Raw genomic sequence first — 22,888 nt, 5'->3', positions numbered from 1 at the left:
CATACATGCTGATGCATAGTATGATTTTTGCTTGTTGCACATTTGTGTGTTGAGAGTGAACAAAGTTTTAAAAATATGATTTTTTTTTGGTCGATTGTATCTCTTCCAAATCCTTGAGACTAAGCTAGTCAATCATATCCCAATCCATCACATGGCCCCACTTTGGCATAGACCTAGTCCATGTGTGAGCTATATCATCTGTTTCCTTCATCAGCACACCGTCCAAATTGGCCAGTGTCGCCGGCATGAGCCATCGTGGAACCTGAGTATATCTCTCCGGTTCCCTTGCATACTTGCCTGTCCTGTCTTTGTTTTGCTATCCTACTTCTAAAAATATATGGACACCGTACCTCAGCATAATTGTGACTCTCTCTTGCGTATATAAGTGACCCACGACTTATTTCTCTCCCGGTGCCTCATCTATCTTTAGCCCTAATTAATGTCCAGCGCCGCCGGCTTCGTTCATCGCCAAAATCCTCCATCATCACCATCAAAAGTCGTGAGTGCGTGCGCTGCCGCTGCAGTTCAGGACGAGGAAAAATCCATCCTCCTGTTGCTGCTGTGCGTTACCGTTCCTAGCCAGAGGATCATGATGAATTTTTGTCGCACACACGGGCTGCTGCTGCATGCCATCAGGCTGCTGCCGAGTTGGTGTTCTGATCCAATAGTTTCACTTCTCTTGGTGGGAAAAAAAAATAGCAGACTTTGCTAGATGCGCTCAAGAGGAGTACCAGTGTTGTTCAAGATGGTACATATCTGCTCCTCTCTTTTTAATCCTTTGATTTTCTTGTTAATTCCCAAAGACTATAGTTAATTCCGCTTAAGAAGTCTTTTACTGTTTGTCTTTGTAGCTCCGTTCATTAGTTTCGTATGTAGTAGTGTTAATTTATCACATGTCTCTATACATAATTAATTATTAATTATTATGAGTATGATTCATTTTACAATCTAAAAATAAAAATAACATAGTAGTTACACTTCGATATTATATATGCAAATATTAAAATGATTTAATTACTATCACTAATGTGTTTAAAAATTATAATTTGATTATATTCAACTCGAGTTATTTGCAATTTAAACAGATGTTCTCACATATTTAATTTCTTCTAACAAATTAAGTTTAATTAATCTAAAATGCTACATATATATTTCTAAATGAAATATGATTAGTTAACTTGATTTTCTAAAATGAAAGTATGACGTGACTAACTTGAGTTAATAACCTTCACATGGTTTTGCTCAACTAAAATAAATCGAGCTCGTAATTATTTATTTTATAATATAGATCTCCTGTTAGTCGTTCTTTTTACACCGTAGCTTCGACCTCGATGTTTCTTGCATTTTCATGACCGTGGATCAAATTAGAGTGCTTTTCACGTCTGTGTGATCGTAGTGATGCGTAGAAAACTTTTATAAATTTTTCATATTGTTTTGCTAGTGTTGGTGTACTGTTCTAATTGTAGCCTTGTTTGCTTCGTGTATGTTGTCTCCGATTGTCTGCGTGTTGATGATCGATGATCGAGTTTAGTCGGAAAGCAGTTTTTGGTGATCAAGGTCAGAGCCCTGGACAAGTAAGACCACTAAAATCAAAAGGATAAGCAAGAGCAATTGGATAAAGGCAAGTATAGCATTTGGATTTTATTTCTGTGACCATGATCCTGTGACTAGATTAATGTTAAGTAATAAACGATAAAAATGACTTTTTAGCAACTTGATGATTTATCTGTACGTGATCACCCGGGACAACAGTGCAACCATGAGGGCTATAATGGCTCTGGCTTTAGCTCAGTATGAAGACCTTTTCTAGCTTGTTAGAGGTTACCCGAAAGGGCGGAGGGGCTGAACCGTTTTGGGTATAGTGTGGCCTCTGTCTGTATGTGTATAGGCTGCGAGTCATTGTGCCATCGGAAGGGGGGCTCTATATCTGCGCGCAAAGGAAACCTTGCGGCCCTAACATGTTAGACGAACTTTTGAAAGGCTTCATAGTGATCCCTGCCGACCTTCCTTGGAAGTGGGTTAAGAGGCTGATCACCTCGGGCGAAAGGGTAAATCATGACTCATGGGTAAAGATGTGCAACCTCTGCAGAGGGTTAAAAACTAGTATACTAGCCGAGCTCACGGTCAGGAGCGACCTTGGGGACATCTACATTAAGGGTGATGATTCTTGTGTGTTATATATGTTCATTATTTATTATTTAATGCTCTACATTATTTATGTCACATTGATCATGAGATTGTGGGATATATACAATCTAGTTGCTATACTTGTGGAGTTCGACATGGACTCACTCTTGCTATTTCCCCCAAACCTCAGGAGAAGTTTAGGCTTGTGATCAACCAGTCAGTTGGATCCTGTAGAGTGGAGTTAATACCCGAAGTGTGGAGTTGTCTATCCGCTGTTTGCTATCAAAGGTTATCTCCTTTATACTAAGTACGTTATATATTTATGCATTGTCTTTTGATATTACCCCTTATTTGTAGCTATATGTGAGATTTGGCTTCAAACACTCACATATGGTGTATATCTGGTTTTGTCCTTAAAATCGGGTATTACAATAGAACATTTATATCTGAAAAATAAAACATTTAACAAGGGTGCAAGGAAAAACTTGCCACAAATATAGTTGGTCTATATATATATATATATATGAATACATCAACCAATAATGGCCACACTTTATTACTGTGTGAATGTCATAGGATTACATTGATTATTGCTTAAACAACTCCGACATCATCATCATATATATAGTTTACCCAACTCTGGTTCTTTCTTCGGCGTACAAATAAGTATAGAAGCACACCTTGCCTTTCGTTACTTCTTGCACACCACGCCTTGGCCGCTCATGCCACTGGCACAGGTGATGCCAGCGAGCTCTGCCTCTGACACCATAGCGACGCCATCGTCGTCACCGGGACGACCACCGCCAGGCGCAAAACGCGCCACGGCGCAGTCGGCGGCGAAGAGGCTGGACGTGGTGAAGTTGCCCTCCCCTCCCATGGTGGGCATGGACGCCTTGACATCGAACCCGTTCACGTAGTCGGGGCGGTACGTCTGTCCGACCACGCCGTGCACGTCGCCGGTGAGCGCGTCGAACTTGAAGGCCAGGTCGAGGTGCGCGAGGCAGTCGTCGGCCGTGACGCCGTACCGGTGCACCCTCGACTCCTCGTCGGTGATGGGCACGGCGTTGGCCCTGATGCTGAACCTGCCGGCGAGCGCGACGAGCACGCCGTTGGCGGCCCTGGTGCGGGTGATGGACAGCGCCGGCACGGTGGCGGAGGTCCACGTGGCGTCGGCTCCCTCTGGGAGGTTCACGGGCTCGCCGTCCAGGGTGAGCTCCATGCGGTCGACGTCGTCGTCCCACGCGCCGGCGGCGGTCTTCCTGGCGCCGACGTAGAGCTGGTGGTGGCCGCCGTCGAAGAGCACGGCGATGGCCTGGATCCACGTGAAGTCCCGCGACATGCCGTCCGCGCCGCGCTTGCCGATGAAGTGGGCGTTGATGTGGAGGTCGCGGTCGGAGACCACGCAGAAGTCGGCGTCTCGCCGGCCGTGGAAGTAGAAGGCGTTGCCGTCGCCGCCGATGAAGCGCGGGTCGCCGCACGCCCCCGGCACGCTGCACACTGCATGCGATCGATCGATACCCCAGTTTGTTAGAGACTCATCAGAGACATGAGCATCAACAAAGACGAAGCGACGGTGCTCACCGCAGACGGGTTTGCAGGAGCTGCAGTCGGCGTAGCATGACTGGGAACAGGCGGCGGGGCACTCCATGGGCTTGGCGGTGCAGTAAGGGTAGAGCTTACGGTGGTGGCACTTCACCTTCATGGGCTTCGGCTTCGGCTTGGGACCCTGCGCCTTGGGTGGCCTGTCGGAAGGCGCGGTGGTGGCCGCGACGGCGAGCAGGAGGACGGCCGCCATGGCCAGCAGCGGAAGCAGTGCTCCCAGCCTGGCCATTTGCATGGACGACGACTGTGCGCTAGCTGTTTGCGGCGGCTTTTCCGGTGACGGCGAGATGCTGTGTGAAGATGCACTGAGATGAGATGGTAATTTATAGGCGGCTGATGATCGAGCTTCGTGGTGTAGGAGTAGGAGTACATTTGAAGATGCAGCCTAGCTATATATCTTGATACCGCCTGAAATGTGGCTTTGCGTGGCATAGGTTCATGCGTATATCGAACTCAATTAGACCGCCAGACGATTACATTTAATTTATGTTGTATAGGATCTTTCAAGTTCTCTGAACCATTTTCATTAATTATTCCTTCGTTGCAGATTTTCAGGGTCAGGCTGCTAGGACTATTAGATGCTAAATTTCGTTAGTGTACGTTAATTATTTGGTGTTTAATAAGATAAGTTTAAAAAACACTTGATTTGAAAGAATGCAAAAGCATTTATAAATTCAAGCGTCTAAGCTGAGCTTTTCTATACCAGTAGTAATACTAATACACGCACAGGACGGCGCAGCGTACATATGCCTATTCCTTCAAGAGACATCGGCGCTAGACACATGCTGTGCTTGACAGCATACTCAGTGAAGCAAAATTAACCCTAATTACGCTGCTTAGATGCTAGACGTGTCTCCTGTTGCTCATTACGTACGCTGACACGTACACTTAGCAGTCTCATTATTGTCCTATATATTCATTCATCTGGATTGAGGACGAATTAAAGTCCATGCTTTCATTTGAGGAAAAGATGAAGGGCCGGAGATGGAGTGGTGTTGCATAGTGGAATCTTATCCTCGTCTTGACACATCAAATCGTACCTTGATTCGAAAATAAGGAAAACGTAGTACATTCACGTTTGATTCGATCTACTACTCGAGGATGTTGGCTCACGTGCATGGGCTACATTAGTTCAAATTCAAAAGCCAATCCAAATAAACCAAATTTCTAAACAAACAACAGGCTAATTGTTATATCTTTTCAGGTGAATTTTGGGCCGCTAGATGTACAAAAGATTAGTGCTCAGTTTGGGCTACAAAGTTTTAAGCATTGTGGGCTGCTTTTTATTCCCCACTACAGTGCTTTATTTCTTAGGCCTTATCTCCTACCTAACGGCTTCAATCTTTTCCGAGGCCTTTATTTTCCTTCTGGGCATTCTCCTTTCTTTCTTCGTTTCCTTTTCTCTAGCCTGCTTGTTTATTTTCATTTTTCTTTGTTTCAATTTATTGTATATTTCATTTTTCTTTGTTTCAATTTATTGTGCCAGATGCTTTCTCTGAACCTTTTTGATTCGTTCGTTGTTGTTGTTGCAGGTTTTCAGGGTCAGGCTGCTAGGGCTATGCTTAATTAGATACTAAAGTTCATTTGTTTACGTTATTTGGTGCGAGATAAGTTTTTAAAAAAACACTTGATTTGGCAATCTTCAAATCATCTAAGCTGAGCTTTTCTACTAGTAAGAGCATCTCCAAATGTCTTTCTTATCTTAAATTCATTCCCTAAATCATCTTTTGAAGAGTCATTTGAATAAAAATCACTCTTTTTATCTTTTTTTTCATCCGATAAGGAAGGATGGTATAGAGAAAATCTTGGAGCTGCTCTAACCACGTAAACAGGACGGCGGCATACATTTGCCAATTCCTTCAAGAAGAGATGTGTGTCACATGTGCTTGACAGCCAGAGCCTACTCAATGAAGCAAATTAACACCATTTACGCTCCTTAGATGCTAGGTGTCGTCTGTTTCTGATTACGTACGCTGACACGTATGCTTAGCAGTCTCATTATTGTCCTATATCTATTCATCTGGATTGAGGACGAATTAAAGTCCATGCCTTCATTTGAGGAAAAGATGAAGGGAGATAGAGTGGTATTGCATATAGTAAAATCTTATTATCCTCTCCTTGACACATATTATTGTTATATTTCCTCAAAAATAAGGAAAATGTACATTCACGTTTGATTCTACTACTCCAGGAGTCCCAGCCGTCCATAAACATTTTAGGCCTCGTTATTTGGGAATCATTCCTAGCTGAATAATGGTTTTCTTCATAAATTGCTATAACGTCGGAACCATTCCAGGCATGGAATGATCCGTTCCGTAGTAAACGAACGGAGCCTTAGTCGTTTCCATGCTGTTTGGCTTGAGATTTTGCTATCTCAGAAGAGCTTTTGTTGGCTTACGTACAGGGATGCTACATTAGTTCAAAAGCCAATCCAAATAAACCAAAATATACGTGTATTTGAAGTTGCAGATGGCTCCATGGCCCCTACCAAAACTACGTGTATTTGAAGTTGCTGACCTGACTATCAATGAACTTTAAGTATAGAAACTTGAGCTCCTGGTGCTTTACATTGCCCCCAAAGACAATAGTCCGCAAGAGACATAATATACATCAATGTGTCAATACTAATTTCTAATTCTAATTATCGGTTAACAATATGATTAAGGGCCTGTTTGCCACGGCTCATAATAGCTTCATGAGCTGTTGTGAGTTGAGATGAATCTAAAAAAAATAGCTTATCTAACTCTCTCCCTCATTTCTCTCTCATTCATGTATAAAGTTATTGGTGAAACTGATGTGTCAAATAATTTTTTCAAAATAGCTGAGCTTCATCTAGAAAGTTGCTAATGAAGATGTTTTTCATCTTTTTTTTAAAAAAATGGCTTTACAATGCGAAGCAAGCCCTTAATTTGGTCTGCATAAGTTAAGACGTACGTCAATAATTAAAAAAAAACTTCTTTATTTCAAACTATAAGATATTCTGATTTTTCTAGGTTTATAACTTTTTTTATGCATTTAGGTATAGTGTATGTCTAAATATACACTAAAACCAATATATAGAAAAACTAAAATATTTTTTATAATTTAGAATGGAATGAGTATGCAATTGTCAGCATAAGTTATGTATTCCAGCATATCATATGATACGTGAGTGGGTTGTGTCATGACGTGACCATAATATGGATGAATTCCATGTCGCAATAAAAAAATGGAAGTGGACTAATGTTGATTGCATGAGGGATTCAAATTAATCATGCTGCTGCGACGGACGTATGTACGTCCATCTCAACAGCTGGACCCTGTAAGTTATGTCTCGTCCAGTTCATGAAAAGGAAAAAAATATTATTGCATATGTATAACTAAAACAAATTATAGAATTATTAGACTTAAAAAGGTTATTTCGTAAAATATATACAAACTGTATAATTTAATGTTTCATGGATGTGTTTAAATATTTAATTGGATAGAATGAAAATCTTTTAGGTAGAAACTAAGACCTTGTTTAGTTGGAAATTTTTTTTGGTTTTGATAATGTAGCACTTTCGTTTGTATTTGACAATTATTGTCTAATCATAAACTAACTAGATTTAAAAAGATTCATCTCGTAAATTACAGATAAACTATATAATTAATTACTTTTTTAATCTATATTCATGAAAAAAAAATAGGAACTAAACCAAGCCTGATCAAGACCAACACCGTTCCAGCGTAGAGCCAGGTCTTGGCTTTTTGCGTTCCAAAGAAGAAGAAGAAGAAGCCGAGATGTTTCGGTGCCGCGAGCCCGCGACGAAGGCGCGAGCTGCCACTGACACCCAATTGGGTTCTATAGTAGTACAGTAATGTTTATTTTAAGGGGGTATCCAGCTCACAGCTTGGACTGATGGACCTGTTATCTGGGGAGCAGGTGAGGAGACTCCGACGACAGGGCAGCTAGCAAGAGTCAAACCCTGGGCCAGGCCAGGGCCACCATGAATTGAAAACGTGGCCAAACATGTTCCATAAAACATATCGATTGCAAACTATTTTTGGATGGGAGTAAATATGAAAAAAGAACACTTAAAAAGACTTCTTCTATCTTAAATTATGAGTTATGTTTGTTGTTTTAGAGTGGTGTTTGTTGTTTTCTTATTTCCGGTGCTCTCCTTTAAAAAAAATACGGTGTGCATCTACCTAGGTACTTGGTCAAAAGAAGTTAATGTATAAATCCATACAAAAATCAAAAGCTATGAGCGACACTTGGTCACGACAGTAGTTAAGGTACTACATAGCTGTCAAGCTAGTTTAACCTACTCCATCTATCTTAAATTATGAGTTATTCTATTTTTTTATAGTCAAAGCATATCGAATTTGTATAATACAATAACATTTATAATACCGAAGCACTATTAGATTCTTCATTAATTATATTTTCATAATATATCAATTTTATATTAGATTCTTTTATAAAAAATTCTATAATTTTAGTTAAACTTTAAATGTTTAAATCTCTAAAAAAGTTATTATAACTTATAATTCGAAACAGAAGGACTATATTTGTTGCTTTTGTCGGGGCCTGTCAAGCTAGTATTTGTGTGGTGTGGGGCTGTCACGGTAGTAGAAAAGAGTCAATTACATTATCAGGCAAATTCGTGTGTGAGTGTTTTTGCACCGAAAACGACGGCCTGCATTGCATAGCAGTGTCCCACGTCGATGTTTCAGTCCGTGGACGTCACTCTGAATCGTCAGCAGACACGCGGTCTCCTCTCCTGCTGATTGGTGGTGGTGATTAGGAGAGGACAGAGGAGGACATGGTAATAAAACATTTCCCCGTACATGGAGTTGGTGCGGTGTTTATGTCTCGTTTAATTTCAGTCAGGGCTTATCTATGTAGAGTATGGTCCACCTAGCTCCTTGTAAAGTTAAATTATGTACAATTAAAATCACAGCACAGGAAGTAGTATATATGTTCTAAAAAAGAGTGCACTTCTAAGGCCTTGTTTAGATGTGAAATGTCTTTGGATTTTGCTACTACAGCACTTTCGTTTGTCTGTGTAAATATTGTTCAATCATGGACTAACTAAGATCAAAAGATTTGTCTCGTGATTTACAAACTAATTGTGTAATTAGTTTTTATTTTCGTCTATATTTAATGCTTAATGCATGTGCCGCAAGATTCGATGTGACGGAGAATCTTGAAAACTTTTTGATTTTTGGTGGGAATTAAACAAGGCCTGTATGGTCCGGCCACCTTGTTGTAGCAGATATCTTTTCTTTTTTTTTTGCAAAAATCCTACAAGTGTGTTCATGTTGAGACGTAGGAAGTATTATTCTTTCCGTTTTTATTTACATGCCGTATTAGCTTTACTCTAAATCAAATATTTGTATTGTTAACCATCAATTTTAAAAATAATAGATAAGTTCATAACATGGTGCATATGTTTTTGGATTCACTAGCTATAAGAAATACTTTCATGATCTATAATTCGAATGCTGTGAAACTATAATATTTTTTTAGGAAAAAAAGGTCAAAGATAATAATATCTGAATTATAGGAGAATAAAGCAGTAAAATTTATTTGGCGGCCACGGTGCACTGGCTACTGGCTATCCTAGCACACCTACTACACGGTACACTGCTGGACGCGATCGAGGTGCTGATGGACACACATGAGACATTACCATGCTGCAATACTCTCTCAGTCCTAAATTTTGGTCGTTACGTTTTGCGAACAACTTTAACTTGATTTATAAAAAATATATACAATACTTATATTTTTAAATAAATTTATTAAAAAATTAAATTTAAATATACTAATTTTATATTATAATATTAGTATTTTTTATATATATTTAATTAAAATTATTTCTCAAGAAACGAAAACGAATCAAACGAGTATGTAGCAACATGCAGACCGAATCAATGGAAATGGAATGGCGAGGACACTGATTCAGTTCACACAAGTTGCTGCGGCATGTCCCGGCCTATGTCGTGCACGTGTGCGGCCACGAATCCACGACGGCGACCAGCAGAGCCCTCATTCCGGCCGTCCCGATCCGGCGCGCGGCCGGAGAGCGACCGGCCGGTGCCCCGCGTGGGTGGCCCGCCCGGCACGGCGCACCACGCACGTCCCGTCGGTCGCCGGTCAGACGTGTCGCTCCGGCCAGGCCACCAGTAAAAGGAGCGAGCGAGCCGCACAACGCAGGCCAAGCGCGTGCCACCACCACCAGTGCTCTCCCCTTGTTGTCCCTCAGCTCACTCGATCGGTCAGTCTTCCCTCACCGTCAGAACAGCTCCAACAAGCTCATGCTCACTGCTTTAGGATGAAAACAGTAGCAAAATTAGTTATCAAGAGCTAAAGTTTTATATCATAGCCTCATGGGATTCTTTTTTTTTTTGACAATTGCAATAAAATTTATTACCCGCAGCAGGAAGCTGCTAAGATGGATACAGAGTTGAGGTCTACTTGAAGTAGAGCCTGAAACAAAGTACAAATGGGGCCACATAGAGGCCTGGTACAATCACAGTTTTGAAATGTAAGCATGGAGCTTTGGGCCTGTTTTGCTAAAGTATCAGCTGTTGTATTTTGATTTCTGTTGATCTTGAAGAGCTAAGTTTGTATTGTGGCCGCAGTATTGGTGAAAACCTGTGTAAACGGTTTGATTCTCCACTGGGGCGGGTTCTGTCGATTCTCCTGATGAAGGAAATGCACCAGTTGCTGGGAATCTGAAAGAAAATTGCAATATGGAATCTGAAGAGCCTGGACAAACGATGCTCCAAGAGCTAGGGCTGCAGCTTCACCCATAAGAACGGAGTGGGAACGCTGAAGTTGTGCTTTGACATAGATGGCTTGAAGCGGCTGAACCTAAAAATTTAGGATAAAGATGCCTAGACCTGCAATGTTAGTGTTTATGTTCTGATCATCAGAGGTTACTATGGCATCAACATAACATCTTGAGCCTTGGAGGCTTGCTGGGTAGGGGCAGGAGTGCATTGTTGGCTGTTGGAGGTGAGCCTGCAAAATTGAAAGTTGATTACCTAGATTTTGAACAAACTGAGACGAAGTCTGGGGGGTTTTTGTTCATTTTGGGTCATGAAGGCTCGGATGGCTTGATGAATTTGGGGGGCTGTCCAATCCTTCCTGTTGAAGTGGTAAATAGGACATCAGGACGGGCCTTTTAAGGTGAAACACCTTTGAACTCTGTTTACAAAAGCTATAAAGCTATAACCTGTGAAGCAAAAAAAAAGGTTTTATATGGTTTCAATTTATTTTGAGATGAGAAATAGCATACTACTACTCTCCCTCTCTCCCAAAATAAATGATTTGGATTTATCCTAAGTCAAACCATTTTAAGTTTGTTTAAATTTTAGGAAAGAACATCAATATTTATGACACCAAATAGGTAGAATAGACAAAAATATATTTCATGGTAAATTTAATAATATTTATTCGGAATAAAAATATTACTACTTTTCTGTATAAATTTGGTCAAACTTAAAATAGTTTAACTTAGGACCAACTAAAACATCACTTATTTTAGGATAGAAGGAGTATATATTATACGGAGGAGTGCAAGACGATCAGAGCTCCAAAAAATGGCCTAATATTATTACTTCTAATGTGACCTTAGAGATAATAGTAATATATATAGGTCCTGCCTGATCTCCTTCTCTAAACTTTAGCCACTAGCCCACCCCCTAAAAATCCATTTGAGCTAAATATATGAGCGAAGTGGTTTGAAGTTTGGTTCTCCCTTGCCAAAAGACATTTGTACCCCTCATTTTACTTCTATCCTGCACTGAGGCGTGGAACAAAAGAGATATGTCTTTTAATTGAATTAGAAATAGACTTTAGCTCAAGATCAAAACAGCTCCAGAATTTAATGTTTACTGGCTAAAGTTTAGAGGTCTAAGTTGAAAACAGCTTGGTCTCTAAAATGACGATTTTTGTTTGTCATAATTTTGATTAGGCAAGAATTAGAACCTAATCAAATAGACCCTTAATCGTAAATTTCAGATATCTAATAAACTTCAGGCTAAGAATCATAACAGACCTCTGGTACAGTAACATCAGTCCCTTTGCTCATGCGCTAGTTAGCAATCCTAATAAAAAACTACGTATAATTTCTATATCTATTAATTTAATTTCTATAAATATTACATATAGAAATTACGGTGACAAGTGGACTAGCCACACACGATGGATAACAAGTGGGCCAGCCACGCGCAGTTATGGCGCCACCCCCTGCCACGGAGCAGGAGCCAAGAACCGGTAGGTAGCGCCAACGACTCGTCGTCGTCGTCGTATCCGCGGGCCGGTTCCCGTTCCTCCCGCGAATGCGATACCCCGATCCCTGCCCTGCTCCCCTGTTCTCGATTAATCGCCTTTAATTATTCCCCCGGTGTTAATCCACGGATTAAACTCCCCACCTGCCCCTCCTCCTCGTCCTTCATACTTGACACACTGCACGAGTGCCGGGCGCAGAGCCATTCTCGCCCTCCGCCTCCGCGGACGAACTGATTGCCGGCTCGGTCCAAGTTTAGCGCGTCGGACCCCTCGCTCGCTCCCCAATCTCAGAGGAATGGAGGTGGTGGAGGCGGCGAGGCCGGATAAGCTGGAGCCTCCTCCGTCGCCGCCGGTGGAGGGCCCCGGCGAGAATGGCGCGGCCACCAAGCTGCAGAAGGTGTACCGCAGCTACCGGACCCGCCGGAAGCTCGCCGACTCCGCCGTCGTCGTCGAGGAGCTCTGGTATGGCACCTTCTTTCGGATGCCCATGCCTCTGGGCTCTGGTGGTGTGGTTCTTTCCCCTCTGTTCCGTTCGGTTCGATTTGGTGCTGAACAAGAGCGGCGGCATGCGGCCCCCCCAATGGTCTTCTTGGATTGGCTTTTCCCCTGGTTCTTGCTGGATCGTGTGTTGCGTTCCGTTCCATCGAAAGGGCTCTCCTTTGGTTTGCGGAAATTTTGGTGTCTCCCTCCCAGTGAAAAAAAATGACTGAATTTGGTTCCTCTTGATGGTTACGAAAAAGTTTTCTGTTTTTCCTGATGAGGTAGAGTTTTGATTGAGACTGATAGGTAGGATTTGTGATTGGGATGATGAATGAAGGTGGCAGGCGTTGGACTACGCGCGCCTGGAGCACAGCACCGTCTCCTTCTTCGACGAGCCCAAGCCGGAGACCGCCGCCTCGCGCTGGAACCGCGTCAGCCTCAACGCGTCCAAGGTCCCAACTCCCAACTGCTACCACTACCAGTTCCAGAGAAAAAGCCCCTCGTGTTCACCAGAAACCAATTTGCTTCAGACTTCTTCAGTCCTCTGTTGCTCATGTCAGTCACTGGCTTGCATTGCAATTGCAACAGGTGGGTCAGGGTTTATCCAGAGACGGCAAGGCCCTCAAGCTGGCTTTCCAGCACTGGATCGAAGCGGTGAGTACATAACCGTACTATAATCCACTAGTACTGCCTTTTAGTTTAGTACAATTGCTTTGGATTTGGTGGTGTTCCTATGTGTGTGTGTGTGTGTGTGTGTGTGTGTGTGTGAAAAGAGGCTACTTTCCATTATCATTTGACTTGGACTGTAGTCATGTGTGAACATGGTTCATAAAAATGCCCACCTGTTCAGCTCATAAAAGTTATGTCCGTTTCTTTATACAGTGATAGTCAGTTGTTTGCGAAGCTAAATTGCAATGGAGCCTTTGTAGCTTATTCATTTGTTCTGTGTGTAGATCGACCCGCGGCATAGATATGGGCACAACCTGCACTTCTACTACGATGAATGGTGCAAAAGCCAAGCAGGCCAGCCATTCTTCTATTGGTAAGAACCTCACTGCAACTTCCAGAAGACGTAATCGCATTGGCAAATTCTGTTGTTTGAACAAAATAGCACAACTGGCACAACAGATGGAAAAGAGATGTACATATTCAAATGTCTAATCGTACCAGAAATTTCAGCTACCATAGGAATGTCTCTTCATAGCTGGAATTTCAGTTGTCAGTTTGATGGCATGACAATTTAGTTGGTTTTGTGCATATATAGGCTTGATGTTGGAGAGGGAAAGGATCTAGACCTTCCTGAATGTCCAAGAGCTTTGCTGAAGAAGCAATGCATTCGATATCTTGGTCCGGTAAGATATGTTCCACCAACAGCTGCCTATCTTTATTTAGAGTCAGTGACATATATCCTTGCTGAAACTTTTCTGTGAAGAGCAGTAAGATGGCCTGACTCACTTCATCCACACAACCTCATGTCGGTGTCATAAAACTTTCTTTTGTTCATTTTATTTTTTGAACGCACCTTTTGTTGATTTTATCACTATCTTTTCTAATAATAAAAACATTTTCCCCAAGTTTGTATTTATTTATTTTATCAGATAAAACATGTATGTTTTATCAAATCCCAAGTTTGTATTTATTTATATATGAAGTGCATTTGATGTAGCCTCAAGTCTGCATTATTGTTACATCTGGAATATGAATGGAATCCAGTCGCACCCTGGCCAGCTATTATTCACATTATATTTCATTTTTTTTATGAATCTGGATGACTAATAAAACTAAAATTGTTTTTTTGCAACGTTAAACATAGTTAACAGGAAAATGGGGGTTTGTTTTAAGTTTTACCAAACTCTTTGGATGACTAATAAAACGATATTTGTCCATTGTTTTGCAGCAAGAGCGTGAGCACTATGAATACATCATTAACGAGGGAAAAGTTATCCATAAACAGTCTGGAGAAGCACTTGATACAAGTGGTCCTAAGGGGACTAAATGGATATTTGTTATGAGTACAGCAAAAAAACTTTATGCTGGCAAGGTAATTTGTCTACTCTTACTGTCTTACAATGACTTTCCACTGCGCTGAAACAATATTATATCTTTTTTGCATTTTGTTACTTTACTTCTGCTAAACCTATTTCTATATATCCATCAGAAACAGAGAGGCGTATTCCAGCACTCCAGCTTTTTGGCAGGAGGTGCAACTATAGCTGCTGGGAGATTTACTGCAGAAAATGGAGTAATCAAGGTATTCTTTTTAGCAACCACTGCCTATTGGAATGTTTGTTTTATATGGCAGTATTTTACTTTCTTGGTATTCCTGCTTGTGCTCTTCTTACATTTTGTCAAAAAGTTTTATTTTGTGTCTATGGGTTGATTCATTCACTCTGCGCGATCCTCCAAACCATTCTTTTCTGTTCCATGGGCTACCATGATTAACTGTTTTTGGCCATCCGTTTCTAAAGGACAAATATAAAATATAAACCAGAACATTGATATCCATGCATAGTGAAAGCAATGAAGATTGCGGGGAATGATAGATTGAATTGATTGGAGAGACCTTAGTACATATATATAGGGGAGAGGAGATCTCGTGGTTTATAGAAACAGAACCAACAGAGATCTCATATCTCTCTAACCAACTACAGGGCCGGCCGGCTATACCAGGCTCAGGCCTACCATATACGCACACACACAGGACATATACATTCTAACACATAGAATATCTTTGCACAACCTTTTTCAGAGCATATTGGAAACTGTACTTTCTGATTCTGCTTCTGTCTAGGCACATCAGATATCTACTTATCTTGATTCAACCACTGCAAGTTAATGTGGACTCATGCTTCTACTTTTGAGCTATGCAGCATATAATAATCTCATTTTGTTACTTTGATTATGTCGTGTTAGTGTGCATTTGGCTAAATTTTTCTATTTGTTCTGGATTAAGTCCATCTGGGCGTACAGCGGTCACTACAAACCTAGTGAAGAGAACCTCAACAATTTCATGAACTTCCTTGAAGAGAATGGAGTCGACCTCAAAGAAGTTGAGGTACATTATCTTTAACCATTAACAGTCGAAAATATGCTCATGCCACCAAATGGTATATGGTTTCATTTAGTGAGCTTTGTTTTCGGTCACAGGTGCGCTCATCCACCAAAGAAGACTACAATGAAGATCCAGTGCCTAATGACTCACAGAAGTTTACTTCAGCTATCATGGAGACAGATCTTCCACAAGTGGTTCCCCCTCTAAACACCACAGAAAGCAATGGAGACAACGCTCCTGAAGAACAAGCCAGGCCAACCTACCAAAGGACCTTATCAGGCGGTCTGCAAAGCCCCAGAGCCACTGAAGTCCCCCAGAAGGCGATTCTCGAGAGGATGAAATCCAAGAGCGAGTCCAAGTCCTATCAGCTTGGGCACAGGTTGTCCCTTAAATGGAGCACTGGAGCTGGTCCAAGAATTGGATGTGTCAAGGACTACCCAATGGAGCTCCGGATGCAGGCTCTGGAGATGGTGGATCTGTCGCCAAGAGCATCGACTCCGTCGGCGTCAAGGAGACTGCCTCCTTTGTCCCCCACTAAAGTCACGTCGCCAACATCACCGCTCGCACCAATTCAGGCCTCCGTGCCGCAGCCAAGTTAGGAATTTAGAGTAGCTTATTATGCCACGCAAATAGCACGAAACCATGCTTTTCAGCTGTTGTTACTGTTATTCTGGAATGTCATTTTTCGGCACTGCAAAGATCACATGCCTGGTTTGTCCATGCTGCTTCTCCGCTGTTCTGTGGTTCCATTCAGAGAAGCACAGTGCAATGTTCTCCAAATGAAATAGGCGCACATTTCAGATATGAATAGCTTTGAAGCAGATGTGATAGTATGTTTCATTACCGTGGTTAAGGAATTTGCTTATATTGTATCCTTTGTAAATGGAATAATGAACACAGCATTACATGTGTCAGTCCTCAGCTCAGCAGTAGTCTGCTGCCCATCAGACTCGGAGCAGCAGTAGTCGGCCATCATCAGACGCAGTAGTCTGCTAGCCATCAGACTCAGCTCAGCAGCACTCTGCTGGCCATCGAGAATTCTAAACAGCATTTTCTACCATAGCTTATCAGTCAAACGAAGCCATAGCTTATCAGCCAAACGAACCGGGTGTGTTTTATATTCTGTAATGTAATGGCTTATCAGCAAACAGTACTTTCTGTCTTTCTGTTTTACATTTGTCTGTTCGTTAAGCTTATCAACCGAATCTGTCAGTCATTTAGCAGTGTTTTTTCTGTTGGTCGTTCAATAGTGTTTTTTTTCTCACAATAAATCAGCGAACAGTACTTTATGCTAAACGAACAAAGACAGCTAGCTGCAGAGTGGAGAGCTTTTGTGCTGAAGCCCATCATTGCTTTTTTTTTAAGATTCGGTTACCCGGCATTATATAAATAAGGAGGAGACAGAGTTCACAACATAATGCGCGAGTGGCGCCCCCCGTGCAGCAGACTGCTACATGGGGTTAGGAATACAAAAACTAATTACTCCCTAAATTATTAGCAACTAGTAGGGGTTTCACGGTCCTTCGTCCAGCACTATCCACCAAGAGCAACGGGTTTCACGGTCCTTCGTCCAGCACTAATCCACCAAGAGCAACCATCTCTGATCACAGTATGCCCCTCCATCGTCGACAAACGGCACCAGTCTTCAACTTCCTGGTGCCCATCATTGCAGACAGGCCTAGAAATCATATCTTCTTTTTCTCTTCGTGCTCCGTATTTCGACGTACACGTACCGCTCCTAAAGAGAATACCGTTTCAGGACAAAAAGCACACACGTGAAGGGTAAAGCCAGGGTAGACGATGGAGGCGAAGGAGCGTGAGATATGGAAGGGGAGAAAGGTTCTTGCTGTCTTCATGATGAAATGAGTTACTACTATAGATTACAAACATTACACAATCTGCTCTAGACATATAATTCAGTAAAAAGTCAGGATGCAAACTAGCCATGAACAAGCACACAATCTGCTTTAGACGTGTCAATCTCTACAGTTTCTTCGAAACACTGGATGCATATCAACAAAACTTCTCACACCGAGCAATGGTTTCATTTATTTTCTCAAGTACCTTGGGCAAATCGTCAATATTAGCTTTGATCTTGGATTTGAGGATCTTCACTTTCTCAAGCTCTTGGTCATCTTCAGCAACTGATGTTTCCGAGACAGCTGGAACTTCTGCAAAATCCATGGACATATTAGCAATTATTAATGTAATAAACAAAAACTATAACATAGTAAATCAAAGCATGCTGAGCTCAGGAAACATCAGTTGTCTCCACAAATGTTGGAGTTCTAAATTTTCTGAAATTAACTGAGCAATACAAGCGAATTGTGGCAAACAAGCAGCAGCAAATGTAAATGATTAGACATTTATAAATTTTGATAGGTGTTTGAACTGTGTAACCATAACTTGGTACATTAAGATAATATAATCATTTGAGACCCCCCCCCCCCCCCCTTCCCAAATTATAGTTCACCTTGGCTTTGTCAAACTTCTCTAACTTCAGACGATGTTTTTTGAAAAATATAGTAACATCTACATGTTTATAAGCGCAATATCAAAACATATATTTCATGGAGAATGGAATGGGAGTAATTTATACGACGCAGATCAGGGGCGGATCCACCAGTATCAGTATGGCGAGCTTGACCACCAGAGCTCCCTGCCAGTGAGCACCCCACCCCAGCATCATGCCTCTATGCCTCTACCCTCTCTACTCTATACCTGGCCATGACTGACTTCTGTTTTTGTGACAACGGAGGAAAATGATGAGTAGTGATGCTTCTGCAGACAAGTGAACGACTGGACCATGGCTGGGCCTAGTAGGCCGCGTACTGAAGCCCAAGCGAAAGGTGAACACCGAACAGGTTTCGGCCATCTATGTTACTGTTGCATGTTTTCATGCTGTGTCCTGTACCTTTCAATGTAAACACCTGTAGTTTTTGAAGACTAGGGGACAAATACGTTGAGAAGAAAGAGAAAAAGGCTAGCTATAAATATTAGCAGTAGTGTATAGAACTACAACTCATAGCCTTGTATGTATTTCACCATTCAATTGCTGATATTTGCTTGTACAGTCTGACTATGAGTGAAGTAATTTTCATATGAAAAAATTATATAGCTGGTTTAAGAGAGATTGATTTATAAGAAAACGTTGTGCACATATGTTGACATTTCTAAAAAAAACAGATACAGAATGTTGCCCATGTATTAGTAGGTCCCTTGTCCTTGCATGAGTTTTACTGATTCTGAATACTATTCTAAGCACCCATTTATGATAATCGGTAATCGCATCATGGGAACATTTAATCTTAAGTTATTATATGTCATTCTTCTGGTGGAAAGAGATAAGGGAAGTAATATTAAACTGCAGTGTCACTTCTGGTATCACCAATTTATATTTTGATATCCTCTGTTCACAAAGCCACAAACTATTCCTTGCACAGCTGATTTCACTGTGCCTGCTTTGCACCAATTTCATGCTTTGATAGCTATTTTGGGAACATATGACTATATCAGAGACTTATGCCCAACCCAGCTTCATATCCTTGCAATGCAAGTGCCATATATCTTCATACATTTACGCATTATAAACAATAACTCGGACTCAATTCTAATCTAGATCAGTTTGTTTATTTGTGCCAAGGCCTTTGTGCAAATAGCATAGAACTTGCTAATTAAATTATGCAGATCACGTTTTTTTAGCAACAAATATGCAGATCACGTGTACCTCTTTATTTAGAGAATTCATTTTTTTTATTCTCACTTTCTAAGTAATTACAACTACTACTTCTGGTTAAGACCTTTTGTTATATATATCATATCACATAATAATCACAAATTATCCATCAAATAGACAGACCATACACAAGCCCACTGTCTGTAAATAAGCAATACAAATCTTAAAAAAAAAAGAAGCTTTCTGCGGTTTGTTTCTCATTATCAATAAACAATGCTTGACATTTTTATCTTATTGATAGACAATTTAAGACACTTCTATACAATATTTACATTTTTAATTTGGGCCTCCTATATTGTTGCTTCAGTTGTACACTGCAAACTTGAACCACTGGTGCTGTATATATTCCAAATGAGTTTACACCATTATACACCAATTCAAGCACTACTGAGGATATAAACATACACATCTAGCATTTTCATATTAGCCAGTATCCTACACAAAATTAGCCCGTGTTTTCTAGTCCAAAATTAATCTCCACCCGCGGAGCAGTCTCAACTCAAACCCTAGCACAGCACGGTAGCTTGGCTGGCAGGAAGAGGGTGGGGGGGCGTACCGAGGCGTGCGGGAGGGCGGAGCGCGGCGAGGCGGGAGAAGGCAGCGTCGGAGAGGCGCGTGGCGGTGCGGCGGAGGTGCTCGAGGGTCCGGCGGTCCAGATCGGCTACCTCGCTCTCCAGCTCCTCCACCTCCGCCTCCACCTCCTCCTCGTCCTCGGCGCCTGCGGCGGGGGCCGGAGCCTTGCGCTTGCGCTGGTCGGGCGGGGCTCCAGTTCCGCCAGCCATGGTCTCTGTGGATTTGTTGGGAGCGGCCGCAAGGAGGGAGACGCAGGTCGCGAACAGGCCGGGGCCGACGAGGCACGGAGCGCAGATGGGATGGGCCACGCATGGATAAGGTCGGCCATGTGGTTTCATTTTTAATATAAATTTACGAAAAGGTATAATTTAGACTCGTCAACTATTGGCGGTCGTCCGATTTCCTCTCTAATTACTTTTTTGTTTTGAACAAAAAAACTAGTTTTTCCATCTCTAACTTTGAAACCTTTTTCACTTTAATGATTTTTATAGTGGTTTTGGTTATATTGGATCACGTCAGTGGGGACTAACTCAGAATAACTCAAAAGTTCCAGGTAAACCGGACTAGAAATATTTTTAAAAATATCTAAAATTTTATAAAAATATTTTATAAAAATCTATCAAAATAGTTTTATATAGAAAATAATGTAATTAAAAGTTTCTCAAATCTTATTTAATCTTAGGAAAATTGTTTTATGTTGAAAAGTTATTAAACTAATTTAGATTTTTTTTCTCTCTCTCTCTCATAAAACCATGATCTTCCTCATGGTGCCTAACTTGATATTGACTGGGTCTTGGATGGGCTCATGTTGGTGCTTATTTGCTACTGGAACTCTTGTTATCTACTCCCTCCATCCCAAATTGTAAGTCATTCCAAGAATCTTGGAGAGTCAAAGCATTTTCATGTTTGACCAAATTTATAGAGAAAAATACTAAGATTTGTAATGTAAAGTGAGTATATTATGAAAATATAATTTAAAAAGAATCTAATGATACTTAGTTGGTATCATAATAATAATTATTTTATCATATAAATTTGGTCAAACTTAGAAAAGTTTGACTCTCCAAGATTCTTGGAATAACTTTTATAATTTGGGATGAAGGGAGTATTATAGTTAGTCATATTGGTCGTCCAGACTACGTAGAAGCGTTAGTGGACACCCTGTGACATGATATGCTCCATAATTCATTTGTATTAGAACTTAAGTAAATTTAATATGTTATAAAACATAAATAAATATATTCAACAAAGGGTGCATACATCCATATGCGCGACAAGATATCCATTGGCTTCTATCATAGTCCAGACAATCAACATTGACTAATTATAATAGAATAACTACAGTTTTTACTAACAAATAAGAAGCAAATGAGTCCATCAAGATCCAAACAATTTCTAGCTAGGCGGCCTAAGATAGAGCATGATTTCAGTAAAAAAAACTAAAACTAGTTACATACTTTTTTTGAGATAAAATAAATTTTCTAAGATTAAACTAGATTTTAGGATTCTTAATTGTATTATATTTTCATGTAAAAATATTTGTATACATTTTTGGAAAAATGTGACTTTTTGGATATTTTTTCAAAACAATATTTCTAGTCTTATTTACCTTCCCAAACTTTCAACTTAGTCTAATTTACCCTCTCTCATGTGGGGCCACATTAGCGAAACCATAATCAAAACCACCCAAGGTAGAAAAATAAATGGTTTTAAAAGTTGAGGGGTTTTAAAAAAAATTGGTTTTATAGTTCAAGAGCAAAATTGGGCAACCGTGATAGCTGCGGTAGTAGTAGGTCTAAATATGAATAGAAAAGTCTAAGCTACTATCCATCTAATATAAGAATTTTTTTTTGTTCCTACAACTCTGTGTTTTCTTCACTTTTTTCTAGCAATTTCCATGGTCCCTATCTTCTTTCTCTTGGAGCTAATGTAGTTTTTTTGCCTCTCTCCTGAAGCTATTGTAGCTTCTGAAAGTATTATTGTCATGACCTCCCTCGGAGCATTGTAGTTAATAAAGTAGAAGATTTCAACCATGCTAGGCAAGAAAATTCCTGAACCCAGCTTTTGTCGACGACAGGAATTTTTTAAACTAGGAGCCACGACTCTTACACACAAGCAGGTCTATTTAAATTTGATCTTATGGAGAGTCGACCTAAGACCGAAATGCTACTAAACCTCTTATAACTACTAGGCTACAAGCCCTTTTACATGCATATTTTTTCCTTGTTTGGCTTTGATTAAGGTTGAGGTTGAATCAAAAGGATGAAATGAATTAAATTTTATAAAAATAAACTTTATTCAGGTATTTTTCACGAGTTATTCACACAACCAACATTTATTACAGTTATAGTCTTAGTCTCAGACTGAAAAAAAAATCAAAAGCAAAACTAAAGAACGAGACGGCAAGGCATAGGCGGATCCACCACTAGAGCGAACTAGGGCGGCCGCCCTAGGTTCTATTGGGCTGATCTGACACCCCATAGAAATTTTAAACTTTAGTACAAAAAAAGAAAAGGCTTTTGGAGTATTCGATGCAGGTTGAAGACAACCTAGACGTATTGGACCATCATATGTGGTTCAGCCTATATAGAAAACCACAACCCACAAAGCGCAATAAGAATACGATCGGCATTTCTCACGTTTCTTGCTATTCTCGACTTCTGACTTTCCTGTCGTCTCTCTCGCTAATTCACAAACTTGCGGAACCTAAAAACCTACGTCGGGCTGCAGGTATCTTTATTTTTTCTTTACCATTTTCACATAGTTAATTGTTTAAAATTTGATTAAGGATGAATCATCAAATAATTTGTTGAAGTCAGTTTAGAACTATAAGTATTAGTATTAGTATGCATGTCTTCTCTTAATTTAAGGAACAAACTTCTCTAATTTTGATGTAGAAAATATATGCTGAAAACTTCAATATTGGTTAAATTATTATGTTGCCAAAGTAACTTAAGGAATTTATTGGCTTATATTGCCATTGGTTTGCCAAAATTTTATAGCATAAGTCCACCCTAGGTTATTTCTTGAGCTGCATTCGCCACTACGGCAAGCT

The 22,888-nt window shown here is 40.7% G+C and overlaps 2 protein-coding genes and 1 pseudogene across 2 annotated transcripts; 1 reads left to right on the top strand and 2 right to left on the bottom strand.

The window, feature by feature from the left end:
- On the bottom strand, positions 2,660-4,061 carry LOC110435732. The gene is made up of 2 exons (XM_021461698.1): positions 3,709-4,061; positions 2,660-3,624 (listed from the first exon to the last, which is right to left on the bottom strand). Exons 1-2 carry the CDS (start codon positions 3,962-3,964, stop codon positions 2,819-2,821), a joined length of 1,062 nt encoding a protein of 353 aa, XP_021317373.1. The 5' UTR covers positions 3,965-4,061; the 3' UTR covers positions 2,660-2,818.
- On the top strand, positions 11,987-16,438 carry LOC8070629 (IQ domain-containing protein IQM3). The gene is made up of 9 exons (XM_002450231.2): positions 11,987-12,454; positions 12,810-12,924; positions 13,061-13,126; positions 13,426-13,514; positions 13,737-13,824; positions 14,370-14,513; positions 14,631-14,723; positions 15,426-15,527; positions 15,620-16,438. Exons 1-9 carry the CDS (start codon positions 12,288-12,290, stop codon positions 16,121-16,123), a joined length of 1,368 nt encoding a protein of 455 aa, XP_002450276.1. The 5' UTR covers positions 11,987-12,287; the 3' UTR covers positions 16,124-16,438.
- Positions 17,344-20,162, bottom strand: LOC8058536 (annotated as a pseudogene).

The sequence above is a fragment of the Sorghum bicolor genome, chromosome 5 (genome assembly GCF_000003195.3).
Source record: "Sorghum bicolor cultivar BTx623 chromosome 5, Sorghum_bicolor_NCBIv3, whole genome shotgun sequence".
NCBI classification, from domain to species: Eukaryota; Viridiplantae; Streptophyta; class Magnoliopsida; order Poales; family Poaceae; genus Sorghum; species Sorghum bicolor.
Note: the sequence above shows the minus strand (reverse complement) of the source record. Positions and strands in the feature narration are given on the sequence as shown.